We start from the raw sequence: 17,147 nt of genomic DNA, 5'->3' as shown, positions 1-17,147 counted from the left end.
AAGACAAAATATTTAAAACTGCTCAAAACATCTGCAGAAGCACATGAAAATATGTCCAGAAGCATCACTTGTTAGGGAAATCCAAGTAAGAAGCACAATGAGAAGTTCCTGTCATGGCTCAGCAGAAATGAATCCGACTAGCATCTGTGAGGACACAGGTTCGATCCCTGGCCTCACTCAGTGGGTTAAGGATCCAGTGTTGCCGTGAGCTGTGGTGTAGGCTGCAGACGTGGCTCAGATTCCGTATGGCTGTGGTGCAGGCCAATGGCCGCAGCTCCGATTCAACCCCTAACTGGGAACCTCCACATGCCAACTCACTGAGGCCCTAAAAAGCCGAAAAAAAAAAAAAAAGCACAGTGAAATACCACTACATACACGCTTTGCTGCTAAAATTAAGGGGACTGACTATACACACGTGAGCAAGCACATTCAGCAACTGGAATGCCTGCACAGCAGGTGGGGATATTAAACAGCAAAGCCAACTTGTGAAACTTGGGGTAGTTTTACATAAAGTTTAACATACAACTACCACAGGACCCAGACCCTCCACATCTAGCTCTTTACTCAAGAGACATAAATGTTGTATCTCCTTCATGACAGTGTGTGACAGCCTGAAGATGGAAACAACCTAGCGTCCATCAATTGATGAATGAATTTACAACTTTGGTGGTTCATGCCATGATATACCAGGCAAGCGATAAAAAAAAAAGAGCAAACTTTTTTTTTTTTTTTTTGCTTTTTAGGGCCACACCTGTAGCATATGTAAATTCCCAGGCTAGGGGCTGAATTGAAGCTACAGCTGCCGGCTTACACCACAGCCATGGCAATTCGGGATCGAAGCCGAATCTGAGACCTACACCACAGCTCACAGCAACACCGGATCCTTAACCCACTGAGTGAGGCCAGGGATAGAACCCGCATCCTCATGGACACTAGTCAGGTTCATTAACAGCTGAATCACAAAGGGAACTCCAAAAGAGCAAACTATTGATAAAACACCTGAATGTGGTTGAATCTCAAAACAGTTATGCTCAGGAGTTCCGGTCGTGGTGCAGTGGTTAAAGAATCCGACTAGGAACCATGAGGTGGTGGGTTTGACCCCTGGCCTTGCTCAGTGGGTTAAGGATCCGGCGTTGCTGTGAGCTGTGGTGTGGGTTGCAGACGAGGCTCGGATCCCATGTTGCTGTGGCTCTGGCGTAGGCCAGCAACTACAGCTCCAATTAGACCCCCAGCCTGGGAACCTCCATATGCCGTGGGTGCAGCCCTAGAAAAGGCAAAAAAAAAAAAAAAAGTTATGCTCAGTAAAAGACATCAGACAAAAAAGTTCATACTGGATGACCCCACTTATCCAAATTCTAAAAAAAAAAGAAAACAAAAAAAGAATCTATAGTGACAGGAAGCAGATCAGTGGTTGCGTGAGGAGAGGGAAGGAGGAGGGATGATTACAAAGGAACATAAGGCATCTGGAAGGTCACAGATGGTCATCATCCGGACTGTGGTGATGCTTTCTTGTAACTACACATTCACCTAAAGTAATTTGTACACTTTCAGTATGTGCAGTTTACTGAACAATTATGCCTCAGTAAAACTGTAAAACAAAGGACTAAGCACAGTAAACCCTCAATAAGTATTAGTTATTATGATTGTTAATACACAAGATCTTTAAAATTAAAAAAAAAAGAGAGAGAGATTCCAGACTACTTATCTGAAAGTGAACAAATTACTTATGAGGATGTTATCTCAGATTGAGAAACTGGGGGAAGAATTTATTAGGACTTCAAGCTCCCAAAAGTGTCAGAAAATCTCACTCCCCCGCAAGACGTAGAGAATCTACCCAGCCATAAAGATGTACCGACAGGGAGTTCCCACTGTGGCTCAGTGGTTAACGAAACCGACTAGGAACCATGAGGTTGCGGGTTCGATCCACGGCCTTGCTCAGGGGGTTAAGGATCCGGCATGGACGTGAGCCGTGGTGTAGGTTGCAGACGCGGCTTGGATCCCATGTTGCTGTGGTTCTGGCGTAGGCCGGTGGCTACAGCTCCGATTCGACCACTAGCCTGGGAACCTCCATATGCCATGGGAGCGGCTCTAGAAAAAGGCAAAAAAGACAAAAAAAAAACAAAAAAAAAAACGATGTACCGACCAACAGCCTAAAAGGGAACACACAAAACTCCTAGGAATGTACACTCACAAGAAAATGAACAACATTAAGAAATCCCAGATGTCCAATGCTGGTTTGATGAGCTGGACAAAGTCTCAATGTTTCCACGGCACTGAGGATTTTCCAGTGCTCCTCAGAAACAACAGTACTTTTCTCCTGCACCTCTTTCTGGATGAGCAGTCTTCTCAACAACCCTTAATCACCAGAGGTGCCCAAGGCATGGGAATGACAATTTAACTGATTACTTCCATCAGAAGTTGCACTGAGTACCCACTAAAACAAGGCATTCAATCCTATGAGCAAACTGAGGCAGAGAGAGAGTTACCCACCCAAGGGCATACAACAGTAAATGGGAGAGCCAGAAGTCAAACACTGGCAGTGTCATGCCAGTCTGTTCCCCATTCTAAAATGAGCCTTAGACATGCGTTCGTAGCCTTCCGACACGCTGACAGTGAAACCTACGTGTTATCACTATGTTCTTTCCCCTAAGCCGCCTCGGCGATAATATTTTAAGAATTGAATTAAGCTACAAATGACATACTTTCAACTAGCAGACATTTTATAAATTATTACAATTTCTTTAAAAAGTAATTCTATTAGCTTAGATATCTCTAAAATGGAATCCTTAAAATAGATCACTCTCCTTCTGCCTTTACTCAGTTTTATGATTAATTTAGTACCTCTAAAAGAAAGTGGTTTTACATATTGAAACATTTTTTACAGGAAAAAGAAGTCTATTTGATATTTTAGTGTTCAACATTTCTTTTTAAGGCAAATTCCTTTCCTGCATATGACACTAAAAATTAATTTTGCTTCTTGTACAGAAAGAGATAAAAAGTCAAATATATATTTCCTGCACAGTAATTTACTTTGAAATTAACCTTCATACTGAGAAAAAAGAACACAAAACTTTTTTGATAATCAATGCTATGCAATTATTCACTTTCACCATAAGTGACACATTGAATCAGCTAATTAGATACCTACATAGCCAAACTTTTTATGTCCCATGTGGGTCCTTACTGAACACCCGCCATGTGCCAGGCACTCATATGTTGCAGCCATAAAACAAACCAGACAAAAATCTTGGCCCTCATGGCACTTACATTCCAGAGGGCTGGGCCTGACAACAAATAAGACTAGCCAGTGTCTCAGATGATAACAAATTTCATGAGACAAACAGAACAAGCAGAGTGGAGAAGTGCAGGGGTGGCGGGTGCAGTGGAGAAGAACAGAGGGCAGTCTAGCTGCAGAGATCGTCCACTGAGAGCAGAGAGAATACGTAAATTAAGGTGGCGACAGAAATCTGATTCACCTCCTTGCCTAATGAGAATTACACATAACAGAGGGAGAGACTCAGGGTTAAGATGTCCCACTAAGGGCAAAACAGTCAGATGAGTCTTCTCTAGGCACACTAAAGGGCTGGGTGAATAAACCTACAGGGAATTAGTGTTAGTTTATTTTACCATCTCCAGATCTCACCAAAAGTAACAGTATTATCACTCCCACCTCCAATTGATACACTGTTTTTAAAAGAAGTGGTTCAGACCAAAAAGCACTATTTGGGGTTCCCACTGTGGCACAGTGGATCAAGAACCTGACTGCAGGGGTTCACATCACAGCTGCAGCTCGGATTCAATCCCTGGCACAGGAATGTCCATATGTCGAAGGTGGGGCCATTAAAAAAAAAAACCAAAAAACCCATTCCACATTTGACCACCATGTAATATGGTGGTCATATTATATGCACCATATAGTAACCCCCAAATTAAGACTATGAAACCAATTCTGTTAATAAAGGCTGGCAAAATTCAATGGAACTATATAATTTTTTTAATCATAAAAACTGGATATAGCAATACAGAAAAAATCACTAGGTTTCTTAACAAAAACAGAAGCATGAACACAAAGCTCTAGATTTTTAAACAAATTTTCTCAAATTATTCTGGCAGAAGTCAAACATTTCTCCATTAATACATATACAAATATTAGAATGTATTAATTTTAAACCATTTTGTCCTCTTGTATGAAAGTAACAATGCAGATAATTATTCCATTGGACTCAATAAATTGCTACTCACATGAACCAAAGACTAAGGGCTCTTTGAAAGTTTCAGAATCATGGAGGAATCAAAGGCCCTTAAGCCATTAAGTGCCCCCATGAAGAATTCCCTTTACAAGATCCCTGGTAAAATCTATTCTACTGTTTGCCACCATCTTAAAAATATAAGTACCTCCTCATTTTAAATCCATATCTGCCTCCCTCAATTTTTACCTATTTTAGTTATTTTCCAGAGAAGACCAAAACAAGCTGATCCTCTCCACTGCAACCTTTCATAGGCAGCTTGAATCCCCTCACTCAAGGCTTCTCTCCTGTTGAAACATGCCCCGTTCCTTCAAATATTTCTCATATGACATCACCTACTGTTTTAAAGATGCATGTTATCATTTCATTCAAATGTCATCTTCAACCTCTATGTACAGGAGTTCCCGTTGTGGCACAGCAGAAAAGAATCCAACCAGGAACCTGAGGTTGTGGGTTTGATCCCTGGCCTCACTCAGCAGGTTAAGGATCCGATATTGCCTTGAGTTGTGGTGTAGGTCGAAGATGTGGCTCGGATCTGGTGTTGCTGCAGCTGCAGCGCTGATTGGACTCCTAGCCTGGGAACCTCCATATGCTGCCAGTGTGGCCCTAAAAACAAACAAATAAACAAAAACTATATGTACAACCTAATTTCTTTATTTAAATTAAATTATTATACAAATGCCTAAGCTTAACAATTAGTCTCTCTCAAGAAGCACCTGCCTTCTCCATCTTTTGCTTGGAGGGATGCCTTTCTGAATCTAAATGAAGTTCTCAGAAGTCATACCAATAGGTGAGTCATTATTGGCATTAGTTTTACTTATTTTTGAAGGAATGAGCTATGACATGCAGATACCTGTAGATTAAAAAAGAAATAAAGGGCCACACAAAACAGTCTGGTTAGCACCAATGTATAAAGCAGGTTTGTTCAAGTTGTGGCCTGTTCATGTGGGGATACTGGTTAGAAATGCAGATTCCTAGACCTCTCCAGGCTATGGAATCCATCTCTGGAATGAGGCCTGGAGATACACAGTTTGAGGAGCAAATTACAGAATCCTTGAATACCCTGGGGTTTAAGAATCATGGCCTAAAGATTTAAACTGGGTTTCTGTCTCTTAAAAAAGATACTTTATCTCACCTGTAATCCAGGAATAAACCGACTATCCTTTTCAACCACCAGAAGTTCAGCAATACCAGCATTGAGAATGGATCTTGTGATTCCACCAGGCCCAGGGCCCACTTCATAAACATAAGCATTTGTCAGACTGCCAGCTTTCCTTACAATTTTATCTGGAGAAAAAAAAGTTTTAGTCGATTATCGTGGCAAATTTCAACATATGATATTTTAAAAGAAAAATAATCTGGACAAATTTTTATCAGCCATTTACTCAATCAACTAATCTTACATATATTTATTTATCTGATTTAACGCTCAACCTAAATCAACACGTAGTGGCCATTTGGTTCGTCCACCTAACTGCTGAACTGTACCAGTCCCTCAACAAAAACAGGATTGCCATGACAAATTGTTTTAACTTAAATTTAGCTAATGTGGTATTTTCTACCTGTTCCTCTACCAAACCAATTGATTCCTAAGGACTAGATATGCACTACTTCTCTACACTTGAACACTGAATATTTCAATAAGCAAGACGACTTTCACATTCAGAATTTCCAATGCTGCTAGTTAAAAATCCAGAATCACAAAGTGCTGGCGGTCTCTTTTTTACCTACAGACATCTAGTTGGTGGTCAAAACAGCCATGGCAGCCAGTTTCCAGCTCACGGAACTTGCAGAAATTTAGATTTTGGTTATTTTCAGGAAAAAGTTATATTTAGCAGTGGAGGTTTTTTAAACTTTGCAGCCATGCACGTTGATAAGGACAAAACTAATTTTTTAATTAGTAAATGTCTTTAAGTTAGCAAACCCTAAGAAATCATGGAAAAGCAGATTGCTGAGGCCTCATTACAAGCAATCATCACGTCTGGAAAAACATACAATAGCCCGTCTGGTCTTATTGAGTGAGATGTTAAAATCCAAGCAATGAGGCCTCCTGGGAAAGTAGAAATGAACACACTGAAAACATTCCAGCACTTTGCAATGTTCACTGATATGGGGCAGTCTTATTTTTGCTTCTGTTACTGATAACCTACCTTTGTAGGCTTAAAGGCAAATCAGTCCCTCAACAAAACAAAAATAGTATTCTTTTAAGGGGTACCATGAGAAAATTCGAATCCACTGAGCATCTATTTGTCACAGGTGATTTACATGCTTTCTCCCAGTGAATCCTTATGACACATTAACTAAGAACTATTATCCCAGTTAAACCTCTCTGAACTTCCCAGTGTCCTCCTCTATTGTTTTATTTATGTGAGGTTACTTAGCAAGCCAAGAGAAGGGACTCCAGCTCAGGTGTAAATGCTTAAAGCCAATCCTTCCTCCACTCAAGACTGATGCCTCTCAAAGGAAACAGATGCTACATTAAGCAGAGGTATCATGGAATTGATTTAATACTCTTTTTTTTTTTTTTAATAGAAAGCTATGACAGTAGGTAGGACAGCTGTTCCACCTTAAACTTTTCAGGCACATTCAAATACAAATGAATATCAAAGAGGCACTGTCAATTCACTAAACTTTCAGTTTCCAACGTGCTCTGCTCACCTCACACAAGTACCTTAATTTCCCTTCACCATGGTTCCTGTAGAAGAGGGGATGACCATATCTAGATTCTGGAACTTATTTGGGAAGATGAGTAGAGACTCACATGAAAAAATGTAAAGGAATTTTTTCTTTAACATAAAGACCTGAAGTCCTAAGAATGTTTTTTTATACCTAGAATGTGGCTAATGACTAGCACAAAGGCTGGTTCTGCTTACTTCTAGGACCAAATAACTTTAGAGGCAAGAAAGATTTTAAAGCTGCTGTAGTGGAGCCCTCCTCCAGTTAAAATATGAGAAAACTGAAACTGAGTTAAGCTATTTTGCCCAGTTACTTTGGTATTGGCAAGTCCACAAATGCCACTCTACGCCCACGAAATACAACATTTTATCCCAGCTTTGTAGATTGTACTTCATTTAATAGAAAATGAACTTTGGGGGTGTTAACTTACTGATCCTTACAATTTTTAAAGAGGGGCCAAACAGGATGAAATATCAAGACCTCAAAAACGTTAAGTACTCCAACCAGGAACTAGTAGACATATTTGTAAAACATACACATTCTAGCATCTTTTAAAAGAGACCGTTACTAAGAAACGGGAGGTTGAACGAATAGATACATTTGTCAAACCTTATCAAACTGCGTTTCCAACTGAACTTTATTGTCCACAAAACGTGACAAAATAGGAAGTGGGAGAGTAAATTCCTTGAGGACATACTGTGGCTTGATTACTCCCATATGCCACTTTCAGCTCCAGCACACAGTGGCTGGCTGCGTATGTAGTCACGTAGCGAATGTGTGCACCCTCGAGGAGTTCCTAGACTCAAGTAAACGTTTAAATGACGAATCCTATGACACTGACACTTTCAACGGGCTGCTGACAAAACCCCTGCACTAACTTAACTGCACAAAAAGCCAACCTAGTCAACACGTGCAGTACCATTTCAAGTTAACACACCGAGATTCAAATAAACCTCCTCTCACGAGACGCGAACCCTTCTTCCCATGTCTGCTCGGCGTCGGCACAACCTGGCCTCAAAAGTCCACGGCAAACGCCCTCAAGAAAACAATGCTTCCGACAAAGTCTCAAGGGCGGTGGGACTCCGGAGTTCTTTCAGTCAAAACAGCAGAGGAGCCTGACCTAAGGCCCACAGAACTCCTGTGCCGGACCCCCTGGCACAGGCCCACAGGGTCCACGCGAGGTACCACCACCCCTCGCCCCTCCCCACCCCCACCAAGGACGCGGGGGAGACACCCGGGGAGCTCTGATAAGCCACCTGTTAGCCTCAAGTCCAAGAGAAAATTCTGGGATAGCTGCTTCACTGCTTGCAGTTTAAACAACCTAATGATTTCTCGAATTGTGGGCAACGGCGGGAGACGGAAAGTGCCGAGCGGCCCGGAGACAGCCATGGGCCGCAGCCGGCCGAGCGCTACAAACCTCACGCGAGCTTTTCCCCGCCGTTCTCAAAATAAAGCGGGGGAGGTGCCTGGGAGCACTATAGCCCGCCTCTGCGCCTAGCTCATTGGTCAGATGTCCTCCGCCGGAAGCGAAGGACGCGAACAGGAAATCCGGGCGCACACGAGGCGCATGCGCCCCATCCTGCAACGTGAGGGGCGTTCCGGAAACGCGCTGGTTTCCGCGAGTGAGGGCGGTGCAGGAGCCCTGCAGGACTGGAGTTTCGTGGGTGGGAGGTAGCCCGAGGGGCGAGGCGAGGCAAGGAGGGGCGGGTCCTAGAATTAATTGGTGGATGAAGTTCTCGGGGCAGATGGGCGTATCTAAAGCCCCTCTGTAAGTGGTCGCGGGAAAGTGGGCGAAACTATTGATTGCTAATTATTCTCTTTTGATTAGATGTTTTTAGACCGTCAGCGCTGCAGGTGTGGAATGGCAGGTTTCTAACTTCTCCTAGCCTTTTAAGTTTTGTTTTTTTTTCCTTTTTTAAAAAATTTATTTATATATATAGATTGTTCTACTGTAGGGCATGGTGACCCAGTTACACATACATGTATACATTCTTTTTTCTCACATTAAGTGTTCCATCCTAAGTGACTAGACAGAGTTCCCAGCGCTACACAGCAGGAGCCTATTGTTAATCCGTCAGGAAGGCTACATTCTGCATCTATTTACCCCAAGCTCCCAGTCCCTCCCAGCCCTTCCCCTTCCCCTTTGGCAACCACAAGTCTATTATGAGTGAAGTAAGTCAGAAAGAGAAAGACAAATACCATATGATATCACTTATATCTGGAATCTAATACACAGCACAAAGGAACCTTTCCAAAGAAGAGAAAATCATGGACTTGGAGAATAGACTTTTTTTTTTTTAAATATATGTTGAATAGATATCATGTCTACTTTAAGATGGTGACATTTGGTGAGAAGGGTCTCCTGGTGCGCAAATTCAGAACATAGTGCAATGCAGTCAGGTGGGAAGCCAGCAAAGGTGGCCGTTACAGTTATCTAGCAGATGAATGCAACTCAGAGGGTTAACGACATCAGCAAAGCTTGTTAGTGAGAGAGCCAGATCCAACTCTTCTGCCCCTTCTAAGTGGAATTAATGGGAAAAACCTCTTTGTTTAGTACTTTAGATTTTAGGAAATGTTTTCGTGTATATATTTTTTACCCTTTCATTAACAGTGTTGTAAATTAAATAGGATAAATATTACTAGGCTCCGTTTAGAGCGGAGGAAAGAAAAACTGTAGAGAGGCGATAAACCTTAATGATATTCACAAAGCTAGGAAATTGCGGAACCCGGATCCAATCTAAGTTTCCTGACTGTGGTGGTTGCTGGTTTTACTATTCTGCCTGTGCACTGAGTATTGGTTGTCACTCCTTGCTTAGCTTCCCAAAGTTTTGTTATTGCCTCTTCATCCTCCAAGCACTGTAGCCTAACCTTGTAGCAACTGGAAGCTAAGGATGAAAGGGAAAGAAAATAAACATGATGATATTGATAACAGCTAATATGCATTGAGCTTTTCCAAAGTACCAGGCTTCACAGCTGAGTGCTTTACAATCATCTTGTTAATTGGATTTAAGTTCACAAGTCTGTGTCCAGAGCCTGCCTTTTAAGAAGTGCCCTGGAGAGGTCATATGACTTGCCTAGGATGGAAAACAACAAAGCAAAGAAAGATGTTAAAAATGTCTCTGCTGGATGGGAGAGTTTAGCTTGTATAACCCTGTTTTTTGTTTTGTTTTGTTTTTGCAAATTGCTTCATTGCTCACAGGTGAATCAAAATCTTGTACAGCTTAGAATAGTAAGTTTAAAATAAAGCTAATGGAAAACAAAATAACTGTGATTGTAATTTGGAAATGAGGAGTCCATTGAAATCCCAGTGGAAAACCCAACCACCTTCTGGTATAATCATATTAGAAGGAAGTGTAAGATAATCTGATCTACCTCCTAGCTTAGAAAATTGGGAAATGACTCCCATCAAAGTAATGAGTTGCCCAAGGTAGCATAGAAATGTAGGTTGAAAGTCTAGACTCTTGATTCAGAGCCCTTATTTTCCACAATAAGGGCTGGAAAGGTATTCATTCAGTTACATGCATAGTTTCATTTACTCCTCACAACAGTCCTACGTGGATGAGATTATTATCCTTATTTTACCTTGAAGAAATAGAGGGAGATTAGGTCATCTGACTTGCCCAGGGTCACACAGAAATGTACAGAGAGAAGACTTAACCCCAGGTACTTTCTTTTCTGAGTTCTGATCTTGGCCACATCCCTCAAGTATAAACTTAAATTTTTTAAAAGTTAATCATACTGACTCACAGTCTTTGAAAAACTTATGGTTTCCAAATGAGACAGGTTGGGGGGTGGGGGATGCACGGAGTGTTTGGGGTAGAAATGCTGTAATATTTGGTTGTGATGATTGTTTATGCCTATAAATGTAATAAAATTCATCAAGTAATTTTTAAAAAGCAAATCATTTAATTAATGTATGCTAGTTTTAATTTTTGTGTTATTTATATATATAGAATCTGAATATAAAGCTAAGCTTATAGTTTTCATGTTGCTATTATCTAAAACACCATTACAATAAATACATATTGAAAGCTACACAGCAATACAAATGATGCATGATGTTAAATCACTGCTCTTAAAGCAGACTGGCAGGATTCTTTTTTTAAAGTGCAGCTTACCAAATGCTACAATGTGACATGTAATCATTGAATTTTCTCATCAGTTTTCTGGATCCAAACCACCACCAAATCTTTGTTCAGAATGTTTGCCATTGTTGCTTGCCTTTCTCTTGAAGGAACATGAAAGCAACATGTTAAGTCAGCTTGCGTCTGTTTTCACTTAGCTTGGAAGCAAATGAAGTTGAACTACTTGGCACTAATGCCGCCATGAATACACATTTTGCATGGCAGTTAGAAGGAGGATATCCAAATGATCCGGAATGTGCTCACACGAACTTTTTAAAAGATTAACACCAACATGAAAACAAGACAGATTTAAAGGGCAAAAACACATTACATTGTGAATTGGTGGATTCCTGAGAATCTGTCTGCACACCTAGAGATGAGGGAGTTTCCTCTGTGGTACAGTGGGTTAAGGACCTGGTGTTGCTGCAGCAGCAGTGTGGGTGGAAAATGCAGCTCAGATTCAATCCCTGGCCCAGGAACTTCCATATGCCGTGGATGCAGAAAAAAGAGAGAGAGAGAATTACTGTCTTATACCATGCTGTCTTCAATAATCAACATTTGAGAGGTGGTGACCTATTATTCCCAAAGGAGCTACTCTGATTAATTCTGATTTCAATTCTGTGGTGGAAGTTTACAAAGATATTCAGTGGCACTGTTACAGTGCTAGCAAGATTATAGCCGACCCTCAGACTGCAATGTTCTGACTCTACTAGGCTCTTTTACCTCTGGTATGTGTTAAATAGTCGTTGAACTGAATTTTAAAATTCCATCTGAGGAGAAACTTCCAAGTTTGTAATAGTTCTTGAGATCTAATTTTTATCATCATAAATATCTGATCCTCAGTCTTTTAATTTTTAGAAAATTATGCATAACTCATTGCAAAGCCTATGAAATCAGCAGGGGGTGTTTTAGTAGTGTATCTCACATATTAATGCAAACAGTTTTATCTCTTAAAAGAGAAGTATGCAGTTTCATCAGTTTTGAAGCTTTGAAGTATCTGCTTCATCTAGATATGGATTTTAATATGCTAAAATATTGTAATTAATACAGAAATTCCTAGCCCCACCTATCAGTGAGGATGAAGAACTACAAATGATTTGTACTAAGCTGTACAAAATTTATCCTCATAAATACATGGTTACAAAGGGAAGTTAGTCATTTACTTTAGTATTTATTTTAATGCAAATGCATAGGTGACTCTATTTGGCATAAGTAATTTAGTGTCTATTTATAGAAAATGTGCTAATTCTAAAAGGTTGTCATTTTACAGTTCCCCTAAAGAGACTTGAAAGCCACAAAGAGCTTTACAAATATCTTTCTGCCATGCGGGAATTTTCAGAAAAAATTATTTGTGACTTGGAATTACCAAATTGAACTTTATAAAATGGCTATAAAGGTATGTAAAGTGCCCTTTTCTGATGATATTTTATAATTCCATGTAATATGACTCAATGTTCTAGAGAAATATTGATATACATTTTGCACATATTTAGTTTTTTTTTTTTTTTAATGACTGCTTGATGCCTACTGTTCACAAAGGAATCTAGTGACCTACCTAGAGGAAAGAAGGAAATACAGGATAATTCTGAGCAGACAGACCAAATGCTTATTCTTTGGGGATGGGAACAGGGCAACTAATGGCAAGTAACAAAGGGTAATTTCCTGAGGGAACCATGTAACAGTTACACTATTTTTCTTAAATATAGTGTTTATCACTGTTCCAGACAATATTCAAAAGCCTGCTGATTATCCCCAAAGGTCTGTGAATTATTGTCAAGTATCCTAATGAGGTGGTGAGAACAGACAACACTTTCCACTCAGAGCTGAGGATATGGATTTTTCCGACACAACAAAGGAAATCTTTTTGTGAATGAAGAAAAGGTCACATGCTAAAGGGATTGTAAAAATAATAAACCTTTATTTTATCAATAGTTTATTAGTTTAAGCTTCAGCATTTAATTTTTTTAAAAAAATGTTAAGAATAAACAAAACTGGAGCTCCTGCTGTGATGCAATGGGATGGGCAGAGTCTCACAGGTTTGATCCCAGGCCCAGGCACAGTGGGTTAAGGATCCAGGCTTAGCTGGAGGCTGTAGCTCAGATCTGATCCCTGACTCAGAAGTTCCTTATGCCTCCAGGTGGCCGAAAATGAAAGAAAGGAAAGGAAAAAAAAAAAAAAAAACCAACAACTGTAAATATAAATATATACTTGTGTTTAAGGCTTTCCAACACATCTAAAAATGTATGTGAGAAGAAACTGTTCTGGGACTGGAGAGGCTCTGGGTTCAACAGGGAAATGGGCATCTTGGTGACAACTCCTTGTTCCCCCCCAAGCAAAGGGACCATGGTGCGGACTGGACCACTCAGTGAGGCCACATCTATTCCTTCTTTCTCTGTTCTAGGTCCCCTATCCTTGCCTGTCTCTAGCTCAAGCCGCAAAGACTGAAGAGTGTAGGCCAAGGTCATAGGAGGATGCTACTGCCCCTGGGCACACACCTGGCCCGGGATCCACATTCTTATAGTACAGGTTCATGAGCTGTCATTTATTCATCACAGCTAGCTGCCTACTCCTCCAATCAAGAAAGTGAAGACAGAAGGAAGGATGGGGGGCTTGGTCAGAGGAGGAGGGCCAGAGCAGGCTTGTTGGCACCCTCTCATTCCCCTGGGGGCCCAACTGTGCCTAGTGCCTTCAGCTGCTGTTGGATTTACCGTATTCCTCTACCAGACTACACCTGCCCTCACCTGAATCATCCACTCCTGGGTTATCTGGGTGAGTCCAGTGTAACCCCAAGGGCCTTTAATAGTGGGAGAGGGAAGTGGAAGAAAACTGAGAGAAAGCAGCATGAAAAGGATGTGGTCAAGTATCATTGACTTTGAAGAAGAAGGAAGAAGGTCAAGAGCCGAGAGGGTAAAACCTTCAGGGTTTGGGGAGCCTCTAGAAAATGACAAAGCAAGGAAAGGGGTCCTCCCCTGGAGCCTTCAGAAAGGAACGCAGCCCTGATGACATCTCGACTTTAGGCCAGTGAAACCCATTTCACACTCTGAAGACAGATTTATGTTTTGAGCCAACAAATTTGAGGTAAATTGTTATAGCAGCCACAGAAAACTAATCCAGTTTCTTTATAGCATGAATATAGTAATAGATAACTTACAGCATTACAAACATTTTGTGATATCAAAGTATTATATTATGATTCATTATACCTCAGAAGATAATACATATATAATGGACCAAATATAGTGACCAACACATTGGGGATACTTCATAAATTTTAATTCTCTTCCCCTTCTCTCTTCCTGTCTGAACACACTTATCTAGCAGATATATATATCAAGTTATAGACAATCAACATACTAGTTGATTAATACTCTTAGGATACTAAAGTCAAATAACCATTAGAATGTAGTTCTCTTAGTGTTATTGTAACATATGACAAAGTAAGCTCAGAGGAATACCTGTCCATTTATTATTCTGTGGCTCTCGTGAAAGATGACTCCCCATAGGCGTTTATTGAGCTTGGTTGTTGCATATTGACTTTTTATTCTTTCACTTCATTATTTAGAGAGGTTGACAATTTTAACATCAGAGGATTATCTCGAAGCTGGAATTAAAACAAATGTGTCCTTTGATCTTCCTCTTACCCAGTTAAAAAATGGTGTTCATTTTAGCCTGTTCAATACCCCTGTTGTTCTTTTGGGGGAGGTGAGTGCAAGGAGGGAGACTGGTTCTAATTAGGCAGAAAGGTTTTGGTAACATGTTAAACCAAATCAAGTGGCAGTGCAAAACAAAGTATCACATCATCATTACAAACTGTTAAATTGTGTTTTGAAGTGTATACACATAATGCTGTGACTGAAATCCTGTAATTTTAGATTGTCTTCAAAACAGTATGCTCAGGAGTCTTACGAATGGGAGAGACAGTGGGGAGGGTAACGGGAGTGCTGGCTTAGGGCCATAATAACCACAGTCATTAATTTATGTTGTATTGGGTTCATTATATTACACTGTATCATTGTATTAATCATATCCTATTTTATCACATTGTACCAAAGCATATCCTATATCATACTATAATTGTTATATATTTGAGTTAATAAGCTTCTGTGGTTTCAATCCAATCACAACTTAAAGTATTTCTATTTTAAAAATGCCTCCCAAATTCCAGTGAATTTACAAATAATCTGCCACACATTGCCATACTGAACTCCGGTCACTCTGGAGTTCGGCTGGGCAGTTTGTGGCAGGTTATTCTCTTATGCTTAGAGCTGCAGCCGCTCCATATTCCTAATATGTATTTTTCAAACTTTTTAGACTGTGATCCACAGTAAAAAGTGTCTTGTACATTATAGCTCTGTACATACATGCCCTCACACACAGATGTTGCATGCAACACAACCTAACTCTGCGTGATGCAATCTATTTTCTAAACTAGTCTATTTTTTTTAATCATTCCTTTTTTTTTTTTCTAAAAAATGAGTGTCACAATATATAAGTTCTTACTGCTCAATAATGGATTCGGACTTGTGGCTTATAACACGGTCTTATTTTCTTATTGGCCTCGGAGCATAAGCAGTGGAACATGGTCTACACTCCAAGGTCTCTGCCAGTTTTCCTTCATTCCCCTGTGATGACTATCAATGTATCTCTGTAACTCATGTAATGGTTTTTTTTTTTCTTTCTAAGTTTTGAAAGTGCCAGCAGGGAAGGTCACTATCAAATGTAGTAGGTGGGTAATTTTTTTCCTGAATCCATGTGTATACTCCCAACTTAATTTATGGTAAAATATAATACTTCATGCCATATCAGAAAGATCATATACTGTTTTCTTACTCATATGCACTGATTTGGGGGAATCTCATGGTACAGGTCCATTCTTGGGATATTAAGCAGAAGATAGAGCATTGTGCTTCTTTTTTGTTGTGGGATTAAGGCCTGATATATTATTTCCGGTGTTTGAGGAAGCCTTGGGATGGTATGGAAGCTTATAGGATTTGGGAGGCTCCCTTTAAGAACAAGGCTACAAAATTAAGAATACAAAACTAGATATGAGAGTCATTATTTATTTGAAACAAGGAAAGAAGTGACAAGGCGTGACAAATATTTGATGATAAATAGCACAAACATCACAACACCCAGAAAAGTAGCATAACATTTTAATTAACTACTTTCAAACTCCGTGGATAATTTTTCCCCTACATTTTTGGAAGTGAACACTGGTTTTTTTTTTTTTCAATATGAGAATGTTTTAAGAATACTTTCCATAGAGAGAATAGAAAAAGGTAATTTAGTGTTTCCTCCACAATGATTGATTAAAATTTTGCTTTTATTTTTGATAGTTTAGAAACATTTCTTGTGGATTCAAACTCATGATTGGCAATGTCATATAAATTGCTAGAACTATCAAATTTGGAAAGTTTCTTTTAGGCTTTTTGCACATATGATCTGTATGTTTTTAGGGCATTTCAAGTTTTTTTTGTGCAGTGTCTAATTTTAAATACGTTGAATTGACGACATTTATTAGCCGATTTGTCATAGGTGTCTTCAGTGTAGTGATGTATTATGAGTTTATATTAGAGTCATTGATGTCAGGATTTGGTATCAAATAATGAAGATATTCACCATACTGTACAGCAGAAAAATAGTTGTATTGGGGAAATAACAATAAAAAAATTTTAAAAAGATATTTAATTTTTTACAATATATTCATGTAATTCACTTCTCTATTAATTGGGTTATCAAACAGTCCATGAGCCTATTCATTACTTCTACTCAATTTATTTATTTCTCTTAATAAATTACTGCATTTAATATGATGAATTTTTTTGGCTGCAATTCACTTCCTGATATAAGAATCATTTCTATTGACTTTATTGCTTTATTTATCACTCTGTTGCTTTTGTTTCTTACCCATTTTTAATCTAAATTTTCTCTCAGTTCTTTAAATACATAAATTTAAAGACAGCAGAAAGCATACTCTATATTCACACCAATCAGGAGTCTATCATTTTGCATTTGTTTTACTGAAATGTTCTAAAACATCTTTCTAAATTTTACTTAAAAGGTGTATTCCTAACTCAATTTCTACCTTCATCAGATTCCT

The 17,147-nt window shown here is 39.5% G+C and overlaps 1 protein-coding gene across 10 annotated transcripts in view; it reads right to left on the bottom strand.

Annotated features, from left to right (window-relative positions):
* Window positions 1–8,368, bottom strand: part of TFB1M (transcription factor B1, mitochondrial) — an 82,912-nt gene extending 74,544 nt beyond the window's left edge. For 8 of the 10 annotated variants that reach the window (XR_014836794.1, XR_014836811.1, XR_014836815.1 and 5 more), the window contains exons 1-2: window positions 8,180–8,368; window positions 5,383–5,534 (exon numbers count right to left, since the gene is read on the bottom strand). Coding sequence is in view for 4 of the 10 variants with exons in the window: in XM_085010578.1 (XP_084866704.1) it covers window positions 5,383–5,534; window positions 8,180–8,312 (285 nt within the window). In the remaining 6 variants the exon portion in view is untranslated. 10 annotated transcript variants of the gene reach the window in all.
* Window positions 8,369–17,147: the final 8,779 nt, after the last annotated feature.

Source organism: Sus scrofa, chromosome 1, assembly GCF_054392235.1.
Source record: "Sus scrofa isolate SSC_HxYL_T2T_F1_AM1 chromosome 1, Sscrofa_HxYL_maternal_Yorkshire_Landrace_v2.0, whole genome shotgun sequence".
Taxonomy (NCBI): Eukaryota; Metazoa; Chordata; class Mammalia; order Artiodactyla; family Suidae; genus Sus; species Sus scrofa.
The sequence above is the reverse complement of the archived record's forward strand: the minus strand, read 5'-3'. Positions and strand labels throughout refer to the sequence as shown.